At 37.4% G+C, this 19,504-nt stretch overlaps 1 protein-coding gene across 6 annotated transcripts in view; it reads left to right on the forward strand.

Moving 5' to 3' along the window:
• HELZ (helicase with zinc finger) overlaps window positions 1-16,387 on the forward strand; it is a 156,404-nt gene extending 140,017 nt beyond the window's left edge. For all 6 annotated transcript variants that reach the window (XM_036835893.1, XM_036835892.1, XM_036835896.1 and 3 more), the window contains 2 exons: window positions 6,663-6,915; window positions 10,691-16,387. In XM_036835893.1, the coding sequence (XP_036691788.1) occupies window positions 6,663-6,915; window positions 10,691-11,025 (588 nt within the window). In that variant the 3' untranslated portion in view covers window positions 11,026-16,387. The remainder of the gene's footprint in view (window positions 1-6,662; window positions 6,916-10,690) is intronic.
• The last annotated feature ends 3,117 nt before the right edge of the window (window positions 16,388-19,504 follow it).

Below are 19,504 nucleotides of genomic sequence, written 5' to 3' on the forward strand. Positions count from 1 at the left end.
CCCATCAACGGGTGCCAGCAGTAAGATGATACAGATTTTGGAATTATCTGAAAAACACTTTAAAGCATCTTATTATTAAAATGCTCCAAAGAGCAATCACAGACCTCTTGAAACAAATGTTAAAATAAAAAGTCTTAGCAGAGAAAGAGAAGATATTTAAAAAAAACAAAACAAAACAAAACCAAGTGGACATTTTAAAACTGAAAAATGCAATAACCAAAAATTTAAAACTCACCTGATGGTCTCAATAGCAGAATGGAAATGACAGAGGAGAGAGTCAGTGAACTTGAAGATCAATAGAATTTGTCTAATCTGGACTACAGAAAGAACAAAGATTGGATAGGGTGCGGGGGTGGGGAGGAACACAGAGCCTCAGAGGCCTATGGGACAAAAACAGAGGTTGAATATTCAATCTTTTGAATTTCATCAGAGTCCAAGGAGGAGAGGAGAAAAAATGTGATGCTGAAAAATATCTGACAAAATAATAGCAGAAAACTTCCCAAGTTTGGTGAAAGACATAAGCCTACAGATTTAAGGAGCAGAGTGAATCCCAAATAGGATAAACCCAAAGAAATTTACACCTGGGCATATTATAATCAAATGGCTAAAAGCAAAAAACAAAGAAAATAATCTTGAGAGAAGCCAGAGAAAACACATCTCATTAGAGAACAGTAATTCAAATGACTAATGATTTCTCATCAGAAACCATGGAAGCCAGAAGGAAGTGGCAAACATTTTTAAAGTGCTGAAAGAAAAGAACTTTTAACCCAGAAATGTATATGCCGCAAAACTGTCCTTCAGGAATGAAGGGTAAAATAAAGACGTTTCCTGATAAAGGAAAACTAAGAGAAGTTTTAGCCAGCAGACCTTCTCTAAAAGAATTGTTAAAGGAAGTTCTTCAGACAGAGGGAAAATGATACCAGAAGGAAACTAGGCACATCAGCAATGGAAGTTGAGCAACAGATACAGTAAATATCTGGATAAATATGATAAACTGTTCTCTTTGAGTTCTATCAAAATTCCCAGTTGAGAGCAGAATATATAACATTGTCTGATTGTTTTTCAGTATATATAGATGTAATATATAAAACAACTATAACTATAGCATAAAGAGGAAAAGTAAAGAACCTAATATGGTAATAAGTTTTCTACATCTCAACTGAAGTGATAAAATATAGATTCTAAGTAGATGATGAAAAGCTTAAGTATGTATTCCATTATCCCTAGAACACTTATTAAAATATCATATAAGGAGACATAGAATCACAAAATTAAAATGAAATTACAAAAACATGTTCAAATAGCCCGAAAGAAGGCAGGAAAAGGAAAAAGGAACATAAAACAGGAAATGAACAGGAAACAAAAGACATAAGACAACTGACTTTTAAATCTGAACATATCAGTAATTACATCATATACATGATCTAAACATACCAATTAAAAGTCAGAGATTGTGAGGATGGGTTTTTCAAATAGTTCTGATTATATGCCGTCTACAAGAAACGTTAAAAATATAACAGTATAGGTAGTTAAAAGCAAAGGATGGAGAAAGGCATACCATGCAAAGACTAATCAAAAGAAAGCTAGAGTGGCTATATTAGTGTCAGACAAAGTAAACTTCAGAGCATAGGAAGTTATCCAAGAGGGACATTAGTACTGATTAGAGGGTCAGTACATTAAAAGGAAATAACAGTCTTAAGTGTGTATGCATCTAACAACAGAACTTCAAAATACGTGAAGCAAGATCTAAAAGGAGTAACAGACAAATCCACAATTATAGTTTGAGACTTTGACTCTCCCATCTCAGTATTTAATAGATCTAATAGACAGGAAATCAGCCAGGATATAGAAAAAGTGAGCAACATCATTAACCAACTGAATTTAGTTGACATTTATAGAACACTCCAACCAACAATAGCGGAATATATGATCTTTCCAAGTGCAGATGTAACATTCACCAATAAAATATGTTATCTGACCATAATAGAATTAAACTAGAAATGCATAACCAAAGGATAACCAGAAAATCTCCAAAACTTGGAAATTAAACTGCATATATCTAAATAATTTATGGGTGAAAGAGTAAGTCTCAAGGGAAATTAGAAAATATTTTGAACTGAATGAAAATGAAAATATAATATGTCCACATTTGTTGTGATGCAGCTAAAGTAGTCCCAGAGGAAATTTTGTAGCATTAAATGCTTATTTTAGAAAAGAAGACATGTCTCAGATCAATAATCTAAGCTTCTATCCCAAGAAATTAGAAAAGGAAGAATAAAATAAATTAAAATCAAGCAGAGGGAAGGGAATAATAAAGATGCATAATAAAGATGAGAACAGAATTCGATAAAAAATGAAAACAAAAATAATAGAGAAAAATCAGTGAAACCCAAAGCCAGTTCTTTGGAAAGATCAATAAAACTGATAAAGCTTTAGCAAGAGTGACAGAGGAAAGGAGAGAAGCACAAACTACCAATATCAGGCACGAAAGAGGGGATACCACTGAATCCAGTAGCCATTAAAAAGGGTAATAATAGAGGAATACTGTAAACAACTCTTTGCATAAAATTCAGCAACTTAGATAAAATGGATCACTTCTCTGAATACCACAAAATACAAAAACTCACTGAAGATTAAATAGATAGCATACGAATAGCCTTATAACTGTTAACAAAATTGAATTTGTAGTTTAAAAACCTGCCAAAGAAGAAATCTGCAGGCCCAGATGGTTCGCTGCTGAATTCCTCCAAACATGTAAAGAAATACCACCAATTTACACGATCTCCTCCAGAGAATGGAGGAGAAAGGCACACTTCTTAACTTACTGTATATGGCTAGCATTACTCTGATACCAAAACTAGACAAAGACAGTACAAGAAAGAAAACTACAGACATACCTGTGAACATCATTGCAGTATCCTCAACAAAACATTAACAAATTGAATTCAGCAATATATAAAAAAGAATGATACAGTATAATCGTGTCGGAGCTTATTTCCAGAATGCAAGGCTGGTCCAGTGTTTGAAAATAAATCAATGTAATCCACCATACTAACAGTCTAAAGAGAAAAATCACGTGATTATATCAATAGACACCCCCCCCCCAAAGAAAAGCCTCTACACATTTGACAGAACAGAACATCCACTCATAAAAACTCTTGGCAAACTAGAAGTAGAAGGGATATTCCTCAACCTCTTAAAGGGCACCTATAAAAATCCTACAGCTGGGCTTCCCTGGTGGCGCAGTGGTTGAGAATCTGTCTGCTAATGCAGGAGAGACAGGTTCGAGTCCTGGTCTGGGAGGATCCCACATGCCGTGGAGCAACTAGGCCCGTGAGCCACAGCTACTGAGCCTGCGCGTCTGGAGCCTGTGCTCCGCAACGTGAGAGGCCCGCGCACCGCGATGAAGAGTGGCCCCCACTTGCTGCAACTAGAGAAAGCCCTCGCACAGAAACGAAGACCCAACACAGCCAAAAATAAAAATAAATAAATTAATTAATTAAAAAAAAAAAAAACCAACACACAAATATGTTTAAAAAAAAAAATCCTACAGCTACCGTCACGATTAATGGTAGAGACTGAATGCTGAACGCTTCTAAGATTAGGAATGAGTTAAGATGTCCACTCTCAACATTCCTGTTCAACGTTATCCTGGAAGTCTTAGCCAGTGCAGTACAGCAATAAAAAGAAAAGACACGGAGTTTGGAAAGGCAGAAATAAAACTGTCCCTATTCACAGATGACATGATTGTCAATGTAGAAAAACCCAAGGAATCTACCCAGAAAACAAACCAACAAAAATTAATTTTGACTAATGTGAATTTAGCAAGGTTTTGAGGTAAAAGGTCAACACAAGTCAATCCCATTTCCATATATTAGCAACATTCAATTGGAAACCAAAATGTAAGAGCAAATACCATTACAATAGCCCAGAGGAAAATGAAATGCTAGGTGCAAATTAACAAAACCTGTACAGGGTCTGTATGCTGAAAACTACAAAACTGCTAAAAGGTAATTTATTTGGTGTATAAACCATTTCATTCAGTTGTCAGCAAGATTTATCTGCTTATCCTCAAATTACCTTTGAGGACAGATTCCAAAGTAGCAAATCATATTTTCATGCATTTACCTACATCTGTGTTGTATGAAATAGGTATACCAGGAGACCATCTATATATTATATTTATATATGTACGTATGTATATTATGTGTGAGTGTGTGTGTGTGTGTATACATACATATATATATATATATATATATATAAAATCTTCAACATATCTAATTTTAAGAACATTCAGACAATTCCAGGTTTTGGTTCTTTTTCTAACAGAGGATCAGTTACATTCATAATGTCATTTGAAGTTGAATTTTATACTTATCTACACATTCATCTTTGTCAGCAGCTGCTTAGGAGCTGTTATAAACATGTTACACAATACTACCACAAGTACTGTGCGTGTCAACTGTGTGATTTTTTTGTATTTCAGTTTGGAAGATATAAATGACACACATTTTTTTTAAAGTTTAATTGAATATTTTCTCCTTTTATATCAGCTTTCCATTGCTTTCTGATTTTTAGTTTTCCTCATTTAAGCATTGTGGTTCACCTATCTATTCATTGCAAAAAGGGGCTTATAATGTTAATGCCTGGAATTCATATGAGTATCACCAGGGAATTGGATTATTATAACCTGTTTTCTGAGGCCATAACAGATTTTAGTTTTGTACTTTAGTATTCACACATAAAGCCTTTAGAATGTGCTGCCCTGCAGTTTCTGCCTGGGCTGAACACTCAGGGCATGGTAATAAAAAGAAGCACTTCACTTTGAGTCTAAGAGCTAGTCATCTTCATAACAAACCTTGATAAAAAAAGGCGCCCTGCACAGGCTGCTGTGACTGGTCATTCATTCACTGCCTAGCCACACAGAACATAACGCAGTTGAGGAATGTTGGTTATTCTACTCAATACCGTAAGCTGATAACCTTGATGAAGAAATTTCAAATGTGCTGATTAAATTCACAGTTGACACTAGTTAGAATGGTTACTATTCTAGAAAATAGGAATCAAATTTGGAATGATCTTAACCATTGGAAAAAAATACCTTTAAAGCAGCGTGAAACTAAAGATGAATTTAGATACTATACATAAAGACAGAAGAACAATAAAAACATATGAGAAAAGGTATTAATGGGATGAAAGTATTAGCTCTCGCCTTTCTCATCCAGTAGCTAAAACTTTGGAAATGTAGAAATGACCTGGACATCCTCATTTAACAGTGAGAGGATGTCTCTCCTCCCTCCCCTTCCTGCCTTTCTGCTCAAGGGCAGCCAGTCCAGACCCATTCCCTTGCCCAGTTTGTACCCTTGTGGTTCCGTCTGTGATGACTTTACTCTCACATACTTAGGCCCACAACTTCCCCCATTTAATTGGCCTGACAATATCTGCTTGTGCTCTTATATTCCCCCCAAATCCTGCTTTTTCTGTGCCTATCTCTCTCTCTCTCTTCTTTGTAATCTAACCTCTAGTTCCTGATTTCCAGTTATTTGTAACAACAGTGGTAAAAGAAAGTTTCCTCCCAGTCACAATGACCACGAACTGAATAGCAAATCTGTTACTTCCGGGGGAGGGAGAGGGGGCAGTAAAAAGCCAATCCCATTCTGTCATGTAAGCTCTAACACGGAAGCTTAGCCTTTATGTTACATCAACAACAAACCTTCCTATGTGGCAAATGCTATGCATGCTGAACTTGCTCAGGTCTCACAGCAACCCTAAGAGGCAGGCACTGTGGATAGTGAAGCCACATTTACAGATGAAGTTCCCAGGAGGCTAGGTCAGTTGCCCGGGTGATGCCGCGGGTAGAACTGAACACCCGACTGCTACTCCGCACTGCCTTGCTCTTAGAACTGAGCCTGAGCGTGGCCACGGCAGTCGGGCCCGAGGACTTGGAGGGCACTTAAGTAGCAGTAAAAAATCATGAAATGCTGGCAAATACATCCTGTCGGAGGGTTGAAGAAATTTTCGTTGTGCCAGTTTAGGGAGGAGAAAAACGTTAATTGGGTTTCAAACATACGAAGGATTTGTTGAAGAATAATGAATGTTCCGTTTCAGTCAAAGACTTTCCGAAGGAAGGCGTGCAGAGAGGGCGATCGGGAGTACCTCTGTTGGGTGGGAGGAGCCCTGTCTTACCATCAGGTCTAAGGAATGACAAACCGGGAGGTTGTGAAGGGCCCATGAGATGAGTCTCGGACGGACGAATGCGTTCAAGATGTTGTGATTCGGTTGATTGTGACTGTAATTTCCCCATTTAATTTTGAGCAGATATGTTTCTTCATTCTTATTCTTAATGTAATGTTACCTAAAATGTGGGTAGAACTTTAGAACTGAAGACAGGTAGTTCAGCCCCATATTTTACAGACAAGAAAACAGAGTCAGAAGTTAGACGTGTGCTGTCATAGGAATACCTGCTAAGGGCCAGGACTGAGTTCTGACCCCAAGCCTCCTGACACCATGTCCACAGCTCAGGCTGCTTTTTGGGGGTTTTGATAGTCACAGAAGAAAGTGTTTTTGAGAATTTCTACTTAGTAGAGTGAGATTGCTGTGTGCATAAGAGAGTGGGGTGTAAGTTTTCACTGATTTATGAACTGTCCTTTTTCTTTGTGTAGTATGAACCCAGAGGACCTGGTCGGCCCTTGTACCAAAGAAGAATCTCATCCAGCTCAGTCCAGCCTTGTCCTGAAGAAGTAAGCGCTCCTCAAGACAGTCTTTCTCAGTGTAAAGAGCTTCAGGACCACAGTAACCCATCTTCCTTCAACTTTCCCCCCCCGGAGTCCTGGGTAAACACCACCTCATCTACCGCCTGTCAGAACATTCCGTGCAATGGATCCAGCCGGGCAGCTCAGCCCAGAGAGTTGATCGGTAAGACCGGGCTGGGGGTTGCCGCAACTGCAGTTTTAACTGCTCAGCTCCTGGGCATTTATGGAGTTTTTCTTCTCCCATTCCTTCCATTCGCATTATTATCTTGGGACAGTATTTAATGCTCATAGCTCGCAGGTGTGCCTCAGGATACATATTAATTTAGGACTGTATTGGTTCCGTATTTACGGTCTGGAAGGTAAGTAGACCTACCCGTATTTGGGAACTGATCATTTTGATCTTTTTAACCTGTGAATGCGTGAAAGAAGTAAGGGAACCTAAAATGTATTTCTAAATCAGATCACCTTTGCTTGGGAAAAGCTTGTTTTCTGGATTTTTGTGTTTTCTTCTGGGTTAGGGGTGGCAGTTGGTTAGGTCAATTTCAGTTTTCAAGGACTTATTGTCATTAAAGTTGTTGACAGTTTGCTACACAATAGAGTTTGGCCATAAGAGAAACCAGTGAAGTCTGACATTTTGAGATTTAGAAATCCAGTGTTTATTCCTTATATTCTAATGAACTGAGAAATCCAAGTCCAAAGAAGAAAAAAAAGAAGGCATAGGAAGGCCTTGGAATGGATATGGCTGTAAACCTGTGTGCTGGGAAGTCTGAAGTCTTCTTCTTCAGCCTTGAATGCGAGTGCACGTTTATCTTTCCTTCGTTTCCCTCTTTTTTTATGTGGAATGTAAAGAGTGATACTGTTTGAGTTCTCTGATCTATATAGCCTTCTCTTTGTAGGCTGTAGTCGTTGATCTTTGTGAACAAGTCTGTGATCGTAGGTGAATCTCTGCCTTGATAGCATCAACCTTTGTATTTTAAATTAATTTTGCTCATCTTTAGAATGTGAATCCATTGTGCCTGTAACTGACCCATTTTGGAGTATGTGCCATACAAGCATATTTTTAGAACAATAGACATGGTAGGTCAAAAAGCATTAAAGAGGTATTGGTTTCTTTCCTGTCAAGAGACATGGTCATTTTAATCTTTAAACATTCATTAGTACCTTCTGTGGATAAAGTGTTGTATTTTGCCTGGGATTGCTTTGTCATTTTAAAGGTCTAACAGAAATGCACTCATCATATTTGAATTTCCTGAGAAACATCTAAATTACAAATAAGTGATGAAAATTTGTTACTTCTTAGTTGTTTTGTGCATTATAATATATTTTAAAGACAACATCATTTCTCCTTTTTTTTCTGCCTAAATTTTAAGATAGCTTTTGGCCGAAATCAGTAAAAATCTGATAAAGTTGAAATTTCCTGAGCAAGCGCCCAAAGCACATGTCATTTATGGTGTCTTCACCACAAATATAAAATTATTATTTTCTTCATTGCTAGGAGACAAATAGTAGTATTCTTTAGTTGAAAGTAACACTTAGCTAAGTATTTAAAAATTAATTCAAAATCACTAATATCCTGAAGCACAGCTTCTTGTCTAACAGTATGTATGTATGGAGGGATGGATGTATTTCTTATTTTATTTTATATTTTCATTTCATTTCATTTCATTTTTAGAGGAATGTAGCAATTGCCGGTGGTGAATCAGAAGGAAAATAATCACCACTTGGGAAACTTCTTTCTGAAGTTTGAGACTTATTTCTTGAGTTGAAGGAAACTGTTCATATTATATTGGTTTGGAATTTGAAAGAGGTCATGATATGGCCATATTTTCTCCACAGTTGCAAGCCTGAGAGCAAAGATCATGTCTCTGACCTTTCTGAACTCTGGATTTCCCATTTTGGTACTGATCACACTTGGTAAATGCCTGCCTGCTGAGTAAGGAGATCATGAAAATAGACCCTGTGCGATCGAGGGGGTGATCCAGTCTCACTGCAGGACCTCTGTGTCCACAGCAAGGGTGGGGTTCGTCTCTCCAACACATATGTGTTCGGGTTCTATTCACTTCTCTTGGTGACAAGGCATACTTTATCAAGCGTTTTCTTTTTATGCACAGATGAAAATTAAAGATTAGGTAGAGATATGTATTTTGAAAAAAGTCATTGGTTGCCAGATTAGTAAAATTCATAGTTTTAAAGAATAGTTTGTCTTACCTGGAGCATATATGGTAAATCAAATTGACAGAGATCTTACATTCATGATTAGATAAGCGTGTAGGCATTAGGCTAAACTGCCTCTAAAATATTATTTTGTAAGTATTTATTATTTACTTGAAAACATTCTAAACTCTAATTATATTGTCATGAAGATGAGCATATGGGTAAATAAGAAGACTTAGTAAAGTAAATAAAAATAGTAAGTTTTTGAACAGCCAGTAAAATGTTTATTTTGTATATTATATTAGGCAGTACAGGCCACTTTTATACTGAAGTGTTTGTTAAACTAATGCTCTTAAAAACAATTGTTTCATTCACAAAATCAGTGACATTTAGACAGAAAAGGTGGTAAACGTTCCAGAAAGCTGTTAAATGGCTTACAATAATTTTGAACAATTCTGTGAATTTTTAAAGTTTTAAAATAATAATGTGAAATTAGCATATTGAATCAATGAGACACTAAAACTAAAAAAATGACATATTTTCTCCTTAACTTTCCAGTCCACAAATAGGTAATAAACACAAGGAAAAATGTCCATAAATATCAGTAATCAAAGACATGCAAAGTAGAACTACAAGATAATTATTTATTTATAAAATAAGCTAAAGTTAAAAAAAATAGTAACACTAGTGTTGTGGTGTAGTAGGGAAATGAGCAAGCGTTGTTGGTTGAGTGTAAATGGGCAGTATTTTCCTGCAGGGAAGCTTGGCCATAGTCAATCAAAAACTTTGACTGTGTATGTACTATTATGACCCAGCCATTGTACCTCTAGGGATTTATCCTAAGAGAGCAGTCGTGAATATTTAGGAATATTTATCTATAATAACATTTAGCACAGTGTAGAAAAGTGAAAAATTGACTATTATCCATATTTCTAAAAATGAGAGATTACTTTAAAAAGTTGTGAAATAGCTGCATTATATGACATCCTTAGGGAAAAATGCACCAGCAAGTTAAGGCCTATTAGCTCTGATATTTGGAAATATGAATGACTTATTTTCTTCTTTGGCCTTTGTGTAATTTCCATGTTATCCTCAATGAATATGTATTATGATTTTAATCCAATCTAATGTTAGTTAAACTTTTAAAAGATTGAAAGCAAAAGCAATGTTTAAAACAAGTTATGATTTAGGGGGCCATAAAATTAGTTAGGAAGAGTGGAGTCGAATATTAAAGGACCTTGGAATTTGGCAGATGATAGGAAATGTGAAGTAAAGTCTACAGCAGTTTTCCCCACCTTATTCCATGTTTACTTACATATTACAAGAAAAGGTAGTATTTTTAAGAAATAGAATCCAGGTGCTGCTGTTTCTTAGGTTAATAATAGAAGCTGTTTTAACCAGAAGTCTGCATATAGAGCTCATTTTTATTTAAGAACCTGTTTGTTCCCATTTTCGAACTGTGAGCAGTTAATATAATAAATACCGAAGTGTACAATTGTACAAGTTAGTTTTTTGAAGCAAACCTTCGGACTTGACCTTTAGTTTTTATATGTTTCGTTATCGCAGGTCACATAGTTAATTCTTCCTCAAGTGTTTATGAGATGGAGAAGTTCAGTTAGATGTGTTGTGATTGCAGAGTTTTGTGGCAGAAGTTGTCTGTCCTTGTGGCTCTCCTGTCGCTGAGTTCCTGGAGATGAGAACCAGCTGTGACACACTGAGCTAGTGAGATGCCTGAGTGTCGCTGGGCTTGCCCTTAAATGGGTGCTACTCTTCTCTGCTTCTAGCTCCGCCCAAGACCGTCAAAGCCCCTGAGGATCATCTGAAGCCTGAAAACCTCGAGGGGTCCAGTTCCTTCAATTACAGTGTCCTGCAGCATCTCGGCCAGTTCCCCCCACTCATGCCCAACAAGCAGATCGCGGAGCCGGCCAACAGCAGCAGCCAGCAGAGCTGTGGAGGCAGCAAGCCCGCCATGTCGTACGCCAGCGCTCTGCGGGCCCCGCCCAAGCCCAGGCCCCCGCCCGAGCAGGCCAAGAAGAGCAGCGACCCGCTGTCTCTGTTCCAGGAACTCAGCCTGGGGGGCTCATCGGGCAGCAATGGCTTTTACTCCTATTTTAAATAATCACTTTTTTTTCCTCCAGGGAGAGTGTTTTCATTTCTGTTTGTATCAGTAGAATTAAGATAGCTGGACTTCACCTATAGATGCACAGTTCCCTTTGTTTTAATATTAAGTATGTTCTCAATTGCTTTGCTGCTAGACTTGCAACTAATTTTTTTTACAGTATATTCCATTATTTTGCATTTTTGACATGAGTCGGAATTTTGACAGCTTTTATGTGGAATAAAAAATATTTTTAAATTTGTGTATTGTTACATATGTTTGCATCAAGCTAGCAGCTAAGAGGTTAATTGTGCAACTATTAAAAAAGGAGAAAAAAAGTTTGTCTAAAATGTATTTAAAAAGAAAAAAAAATTGTAAGTAGCATTTACATTTATTCAGTAATATTACCATACGCTGGGTTTCTGTACCAGAAATGGCCAGTTGATGTACAAATGTATGTTATTTTTGCTTAAATTCATTGAAAATTTTTTAAAAAAAAGGGGGCAGCATCTTCTAAATACTTTAAGTTTTATCAGCTTTTTTTGGTGACAAGATGCTGCATTCTAAAACTTTTCTAGTTTTAGACTATGTAGATGTGCTGTTGTAATCTCCATCCACCGTAGGATAGAGTTAAAGGCATTCTTTGCAGGTGTATTTCATATGCCACTGTTTTTTGTAACATGAAAAAAACAGTGGCATACTTAATTATATTTTGGACAAGCTACACTTTAAGCTTGTTTTTAATGTTAATTTGATAGTGTGTGTTTTTTTTTTAAACAAATCATGAAGCTGAAAAATTTTTAGGATTGTTGGTGCTTAGTAGACTTGATAACTATTTTAAAAATGCGTGAATTTAGTAAAATCTTCTTTTCCTCACTATGCATGTGTGAATGTTCGTAATCTGGCTTCCCCCCTCTCCAGTGGTATAAAGAGTTGTGCCGCTTTAAGGTTTTTTTTCCCTCCAGTAAAAATTTTGGTACCTTTATTTGATGTTTACATTAAAATGTGACATTATACATGGCAATTCAGATATTTTGCTAACTGTTTTGTTTGAGGAACATCATTAAAGAAGAAATGTTTGTCAAAGATGTATCAAAATTCATCAAAATCTGGGGCAAGAAGCTACCCTTGTTTTCATGTCTTTTGATTCTTCTAAAAGAACCCCACTGAACTTGTACAAAAATATAAAATTTAAACAGCTATCTTAAATATCCTACAGTCTAAACATTGTTTTGAATGAACTTTGGTAAAATCCAAAGAAAAACGTTTACCCTCTTAAAACTCGTGGTCTTGTAACACTTCTGAAGCGACGCATGTCCATATTGTTTTCCTGATCTAGTAGTACTGCTTTTATACTTCAGAGATATCTTGAAACTACAATATAACCTTTTTAAAAAAATAATAAAATAATAAGGTAAGGTTGGGAAGCGTTGCAAATCCTGAATGGATCCTGACGATCTGTTCAGAAATAGTGTTTTTTCGGAAGACCGCCTCTGAGTAGGCCATCTTCTATTTGCGGTCCATTTTTAAAGCAGAGTTGAAACGTGGAGGGCAAAGAAAAGCGTCTACAACGGGAGTTTAGTTGGTGTCGGCCAGCAGTAGTCCCCTGTAAGCCTCAGACAGTTTGGGAGAAGAGAGTGCCTTTAGTTAAAGGCTGTCAAGCTGCAGGACAAATGAAGAGAACCTCTTTTTTTATTCAGTTCTGCCTTTCTGCCCAGAGTGCAGTTCACTTCTCTGTGGCTTCCCGTTACAGGCTGCAGGTCTCTGTGTAAGGCGGCAGATGTAGACGTGTAGACTGCAGACGTGTTCACGGTTAGTATAAATCACAGTTGGAAAACGGAGCCAGCGAGTTGCAGCAGCTCGTTTTCTCTGTAAGGTGTCAGATCACCACATTTAGTGATGTCGGATTTTACTCGACATAGTCACAAGAAAAGAAGAAAAAATTTTGCCATATAGCTGTGTATTTCTAACTCTGTGACAAAACTCAAGATACAGCCCAAATGAAAATGAGATCCCCCTGATGTGAGGATGTCGATGAAAAGTAATGTTCTTGTCAGCGATGACTCTCCTCCCCCGAAAATACACAGGACTGCAACACAAGCCAGGTAAATGGTCGGAAGCACGCTGATCTGACGAAGACAGAACTGTCCCATCAGGGCTGTCAGTTAACCCCTTGTCATAAAGTAATTGCCTAATCATCTGTTTTCCATACTTGAACCTTTAAAAAATACCAGTTTTAAAATTATTTATATTTAAATGTGCCCACCCTACCACCCTTATATATTGATGGAAGCTTTGGGTAAGGAAGCTGTTACATTGTTGTGACTTCACTGTTCTAAGCAGTTGTTTCTAAAAAAACTAAAAGGAACAGCTACTTCTTAGCCCACTGCTCTGCGGAGAATGTCTGAGTGTCCCTCACTTCCTTACTGTTTCTACAGCCAGTCGAGGATTCGAATGCCGTTTCCATCTCCGCTTTACTTAATGCCGTCTTTCCAACTGTGCTTTACATGTAATGTATACATAATAATATCTTGTAACGGTTTTGAGAAAGTCTTACTGCAAGAATCACTGCAAGTTTCCATTGAAATGAGGCGTGGCTTCTGAGTACCATTCATCCTGTTGGATATTACTTGGGTAATGTTAGCAAGTGCCCACGAATCAGACTTAAAAAACAACTTACAGTTGGCCCTCCGTATCTACGGGTTCCATGCCCACCGATTCAGCAAAGCATGGATCAAAGATATTTAAAAAAAAAAAAAAAAATTCCAGAAAGTTCCAAAAAGGAGAGCTTGAATTTGCCATATGCTGGCAACTATTTGCATAACATTTATATTGAATTAGGTATCATAAGTAATCTAGAGATGAGTTAAAGTATATGGGAGGATGTGTGAAAGTTATATGCGAATGCTACGTCATTTTATATAAGGGACTTGAGCATCCTTGGGTTTTGGTAGTCCTGGGGGTCCTGGAACAGATCCCTTGCAGACACTGAGGGGAGACTATGTTTTATATACTAGGTCCAACCTTAGAGTTCAGATGGAACTTTTTTTTTTAAAGCTTGATGTTAGCTCTGGGATAATACCAAGTATCACCAACTTCCTTTTCTTCCAAAACATATTTCTTCTAAGTGAGGTTAGTTGTTCACATGATGTCTTTCTACTTCTTTGTTCTTTGTTATCACTCTGAAGTTTCCTTTATCTTGCCAGAACTATTTTTTTATTCATTTTACTTTTTAATTTCAGTGCTACTGAGATTTTCTTTTTTTACCTTAAAGAAATTATTTTGGGTGATAGAATTTGTAGAGTTTTCATGCTAAATTTTTTTTCCCTATCTAAAAATGAATTTCTGTTAAGAGTTGAATGAGCCTCATTCAGTGTAACATGGATATTTTCTGGTGGGTTTTTCAAAGGGGTTTAGCTTGCCATTTGGCATGTGCTTTGCCAATTGTTAGAGTAGAGCTTTGTTTTTGATTAATCAGCAGTTAATTATTGACCATTTAAACAACATGACTTTCATTTTCCCTTCCTCAGACAGATATGCTTTCTCTCCAGGTCATTTTGTATGTGTGAAATAATAAACTGCTTTGTGTGGTTTTTTTCAATCAGAGGTTCTAGAATAAGTTTGAGTTTGGTGTGAACATCAATTGGTCTTTTCAGTTCAAAGAACTGCAGAATAAGTAAAATAATCAGAATTCCCACTGAGTAAGTATTACCTAATTAAACATAGCGATCTCCAAGACCTATTTGTGAAAATAGTTTCCTTTTTTATGGTGGCATTGAAATTGCTGAGAAAGTAACTGAATTCCCTAACTTGAGATAATTAAGATATAGTATTATCTTGCTCTGGTATAGTCGATCTTACATGTTTAATATTTTCCACGTATATACATTTCAAGGGCAAAGCTATAAACATATAGGAATGTATCTCTAGCGACCTGCGCTGGAGAGAGTCACCTTGCCTAAGAGCCAGGGTGTGAAAACCAATTTCAAGATAAATTTCAGATTTCAGCTATTGTTATTAAGAAAATTAAATTTACTGAAATCGCCATTTTAAGAAGAGACACCTGTTATCCTTAGATAGAATTGTTTCCTACTGGAGTTGTTTTTAAAAAGAGAACCCAGAAAAAGCCTATAAAAATACAAGATTAAAACTTTAAATGTATTGCAAGATACAAATTGCTACCTTAAATGTTACTTAGGCGCTCTGGTTTTTCTTCTAGCTCCACAAAGGTAGTACTTTGTCTTTTATGATTTACCAGACGTTGTTTCTTGCTAACCATCCCTTTAACTATTGAGAAACCCTCAATTTCTACCACCACCCTTATGTGCGCTCCTAAATCTCAAAGGATATGTCTTAATGGATCTGATTGTTCACTCCGCTTTTTGCCACCTGACCCACACACTACTGAGCAATTAGAAATGACGGATAATGTTCTAACCATGATTTCTTGTTCAGAATATCAGCTAGTGACGTCCGCCACATACTATAAAGGCAACAGGAAAGAGTAAGTGGCACGTTAGTCTTCAGAGTACTCATGATACTAGGTTTCTCCAGTTCTCCATCTACTTGGGGTTGGATATTTATTTGCTGAGGTTTCACTGTAAAGCTGCTAAATTCACACTTACTACTTTCATACCTGTTTAATTAGCAATTTCAAGACCGTTGTTATAAGGAGTGAATCAATCTTACTGACACTTAACATTCTCTTAAAACATTCAGGAAGTGGCATTGTTATTACTTTAAATTAGAATCTGAGATTAAACAGATTACAAAAAATTTTAATGTAACATTCAAATTTTTTGAAATGTTTGAAAATATCTACTTTGGAATAAACTTTAAGGAAACAGTCACAGGAGCTTCTAAATTTTTCTGAAGGGAGGTACCTAACAGAAAAGAATATAGACTTAGTAATGTGAACTGTGGTTAAATCCTAAACCCAGTTATACAGTATTAGTCTAAAGCTTCAAAAACTGGAGTGTTAAGAAAATCCAGAGACATTCATATACTTACAGCTTCAGTAATGTATTAGACCAGACTTTATTTGCAATTTGTTCAACAGAGAGATTTTATTTTGATACGAATATTAAGCATAAAGCATAGTAAGTTTTATATAATTCTATAAGTTCATTAAACAATATTACGGAATTTTCATTATATTCTTTGGGAGTCTTTTTAGCTGTTTCTACATCTCATATATGAGGTGTCTTCTGTATTTTATTTTGCATACTAGCATGTGACTGCCTGCCTTAGAACTATGTATAGGAGGGGAAACCAATATTACTTAAAAATTTTTTTTGATGTTTTGAAATAAATTTCATCATTAGTTCTTTTTTTTTTGATGTTTGAGCAGTTGAGGGGAAGGGGCAAATTCCATAGGTTTCAACACAGAATAGAAGGAGTATCTGTTTACAAATATGTCCTGTTTTAAGATATGCAAAGTTTGAGCAGGATAGAGCTAGTGGATCTCGAACCTTAGCCAGCGTCAGAACTACCTGGAGGCCTTGTTGAAGTCCAGGCTGCTGGACCTGCCCCCCCAGTTTCTGATTCCAGGCTGGAGCCTGACCATCTGCGTTTCCAGCAGGTTCCCAGGCAGCACTGATGCTGCTGGCCCAGGTACCACACTTTGAGAACCGCGGGTCTAGAGAAAGTCTGAGGGTCTCTGCAGTCATGCATTTATTTACTCAGTGTACAGAACTGATCTCTTGAGACGTTTGTATAATTCTGATGCCGTGAGGGGGACGTTCATGGAGAAAGACCTCTGTGGAGCGCCGGGCCCTTTGGGGGGCGGCCACCACCACTCCCCCCCGCCCCCTCAGCGCTCACCCCGGTTGAGGTCTGTGCCGCTCTTCCACGTCACAGGGCAGGAGCTCTCTCATTTGTAGGGTGAGTTTGGTCTTGTGTACACTGCAGCCTGGGCTTTGGTCTGGAAGCTGTGCATTTGCTTGGAGCGCTTAGCGTCAACCTCCTCCTGAGGATTGTGGAAGGAGGGCATCCGACTCCCGAGAATGCACTTTGCGTTTATCGAGGCCCTAAGTACCGGAGGCCCCGTCCTAAGATGGCAGTGACCTGAAGCATGGAAAACGATAGATTGTCCTCAAATGATGTAGTCGTAGTTTTTAAGTTTTGGGGGATGAGGGAGGTGAGGGCAAAGGATTTGCTTTTCAGATTCTGTGTTTCTCAGGTTAACAAAGTTATTTTGGATTCTCTGCCATGCCGGTAGGTGTTAGGGGAGCCTGAATTGTTGTTTATGGCAGAAGATTGATAATTGTCTCTGATTACTTTGCTACCTTTAAAAAAAAATCTATATATGTTTGCAAAAAGAGTCTAGAGGAATCTACCACCTACACAGCATGAGTTATTCATAAACCATAGGTGCACATGTATGAGCAAGTTATTTTTGAGAAAGAAACTGCCTACAATATAATAAACCTACAGGTCTTTGGATGTTTTAAAATTCGCGTGCTGTTGTTGTTGTTAATATTCCCCCTGGAGTGCAGCTTGAGGGGTATTGGTCTCTGCCTCTGGTTTCTTGTTTGGCTTTGAATTTACCGAGACACTAGAAAGAGAAGAAATTATTTTTAAGGTAATAGATTCTAGAATGACTTAGATGTAGACCGTATGATAAGCATCATAAGACACACAGCTTTGGAATTCTTAAAACCCAGCACTTCCTCCGTGAAAGGCAAGATAACCTTTGGTGGGACTGTTTGTATGTTCAGCACAGGTTACTTTATCCAAGTCCAACTCATAGGGAGCTTCGATTTGTTTATTCTTTGCACGATGCCTTGGATGTGAAGACGTCTCCGTCTTTCAGCTGGTCACAGGGCTCTTTTGTCCAGGATGAAGTCCTGACGTGTCAGTTACACCTGAATGTCTCTCAGCCTGCCCCCCCCCTCCCCACCCCATACAGAGCAAGAGTCTTGGATTTTTACATGTCCAGACCATGCCTACTTCCTATAAACCCGTGTGAATGACATTGTACTGTATCCGCTTTCTGTGCCAGTCATCCCACCCGAGTCTCTGAAACCCATGAAGGTACTGGTTAAGTGTAGTAGTTGTATCCTAGGTAAATCCGGTGATTAAAATACCTCTCCTCTCAATTATAAAGGTAATGGGTTTTGCGTTTTATTAAAGGGTTCTGTCATTAGTGACACAGGTTTTGTTTTTGTTTTTGTTTTTTTAATGCTTCAAGAATACAGTTCTTATCTAAGCTTGTTCAGCTAACTTCATGCAATCACTTGGCAAATTCATACTGCGTCTTATTTTGGCAAGCCTTCCAAAGGAAGGTTACATAAAACTGAGATGATCAGTTTCCATCTCTTAAAAGTACCAGTTGTACAGCCATCTAATAATCATAATTTATGGCAAAATTATAACAAAATTATTATTTTTTTCTTTGCAGTTAATGATACCTCATCTGAGAGTTCTAATACCTAAAGAGTTTATGCTTAAAAGTAAAAATGACTTTGTACCATAAAATAACCCCAAAGCCACTCTCTAGGGTTTTTATTTTCTTCCTTTTTTGTCATTTTCTTTTTTAACTTCGTTTTGGAATTACTTTAGTCGCTTTGGTTCCTTAGAACAAGTTTTCGATTTGGAGGTCTATAATTCCTACCTTGTGATCATTGTCTCAGTGAAGTTCTTTTGTTTTACAAGATTCATGGTAACACAAAATGTATTTTACTGCTACAACTAAAATGTATTTATAATAAAATGCCTTTTTAATAATTTGGAGATCTGTTTGTTATGTGTGAACCACAATCCTCTGCTTCCTTTTAAGAGCAAAGGTCTGACAGAAGTTAAGCACAGCACTTTGATTTTATTCATGATATTAATCAGTAAAACCAGCTAAAGTAACAGAACTCAACATTAATTTGTAAAATTGTGACTCTATAGTTTCCAGAAATTTGCAACTTTACTTGTATCTCTGAACTTCAGCAGAAGCAAAGGCCTAAAGCCTTCAAGTGTTACCTGAAAGTTTAAAGATCATCAGTGATCAGTGAGAAAATGAGCCCTTTTCAAATTGTCATTCAATGTGGTTCTTAGGAATTAAAAGTAGTGATCATGAATTAGTCTTAACAAGTCACTTGTTGATGCTGGGCTTGTGGAGCCCAGAATTCATTTCAGAACTTGTAAACCTAGTTGGCATCAATATATTGTGAGGGTATAATAACACACTTTACAGGGGTGCACGGCATGCGTTACTGCCTCCCCACCCCTGCCCCTCGCCTCCAGATGCCGGCTGTGCAGAAAATTGCCCTGAGTCAGGGTCTTGTTTTTGTTGGGGAAATAATTCTTTGCATCTGCCGTGATACGATTTTGAGAAGCATTAGCAGGTCAAAGGGTGCTTTGTGTGCCTGGCTCTTTTATTTTTAGCGCCCCGTCAATGTGGCACCATAAGTCTAACTTGAATATTGCGTGTGGGCAGTCAGCCTTTCCTAGGGACAATTTCTAATTCTTACTCATTGCAGTGAGTCAGTTTTTAAGCTAGGTATCTTGC

The sequence above is a fragment of the Balaenoptera musculus genome, chromosome 20 (genome assembly GCF_009873245.2).
Source record: "Balaenoptera musculus isolate JJ_BM4_2016_0621 chromosome 20, mBalMus1.pri.v3, whole genome shotgun sequence".
Classification (NCBI taxonomy): Eukaryota; Metazoa; Chordata; class Mammalia; order Artiodactyla; family Balaenopteridae; genus Balaenoptera; species Balaenoptera musculus.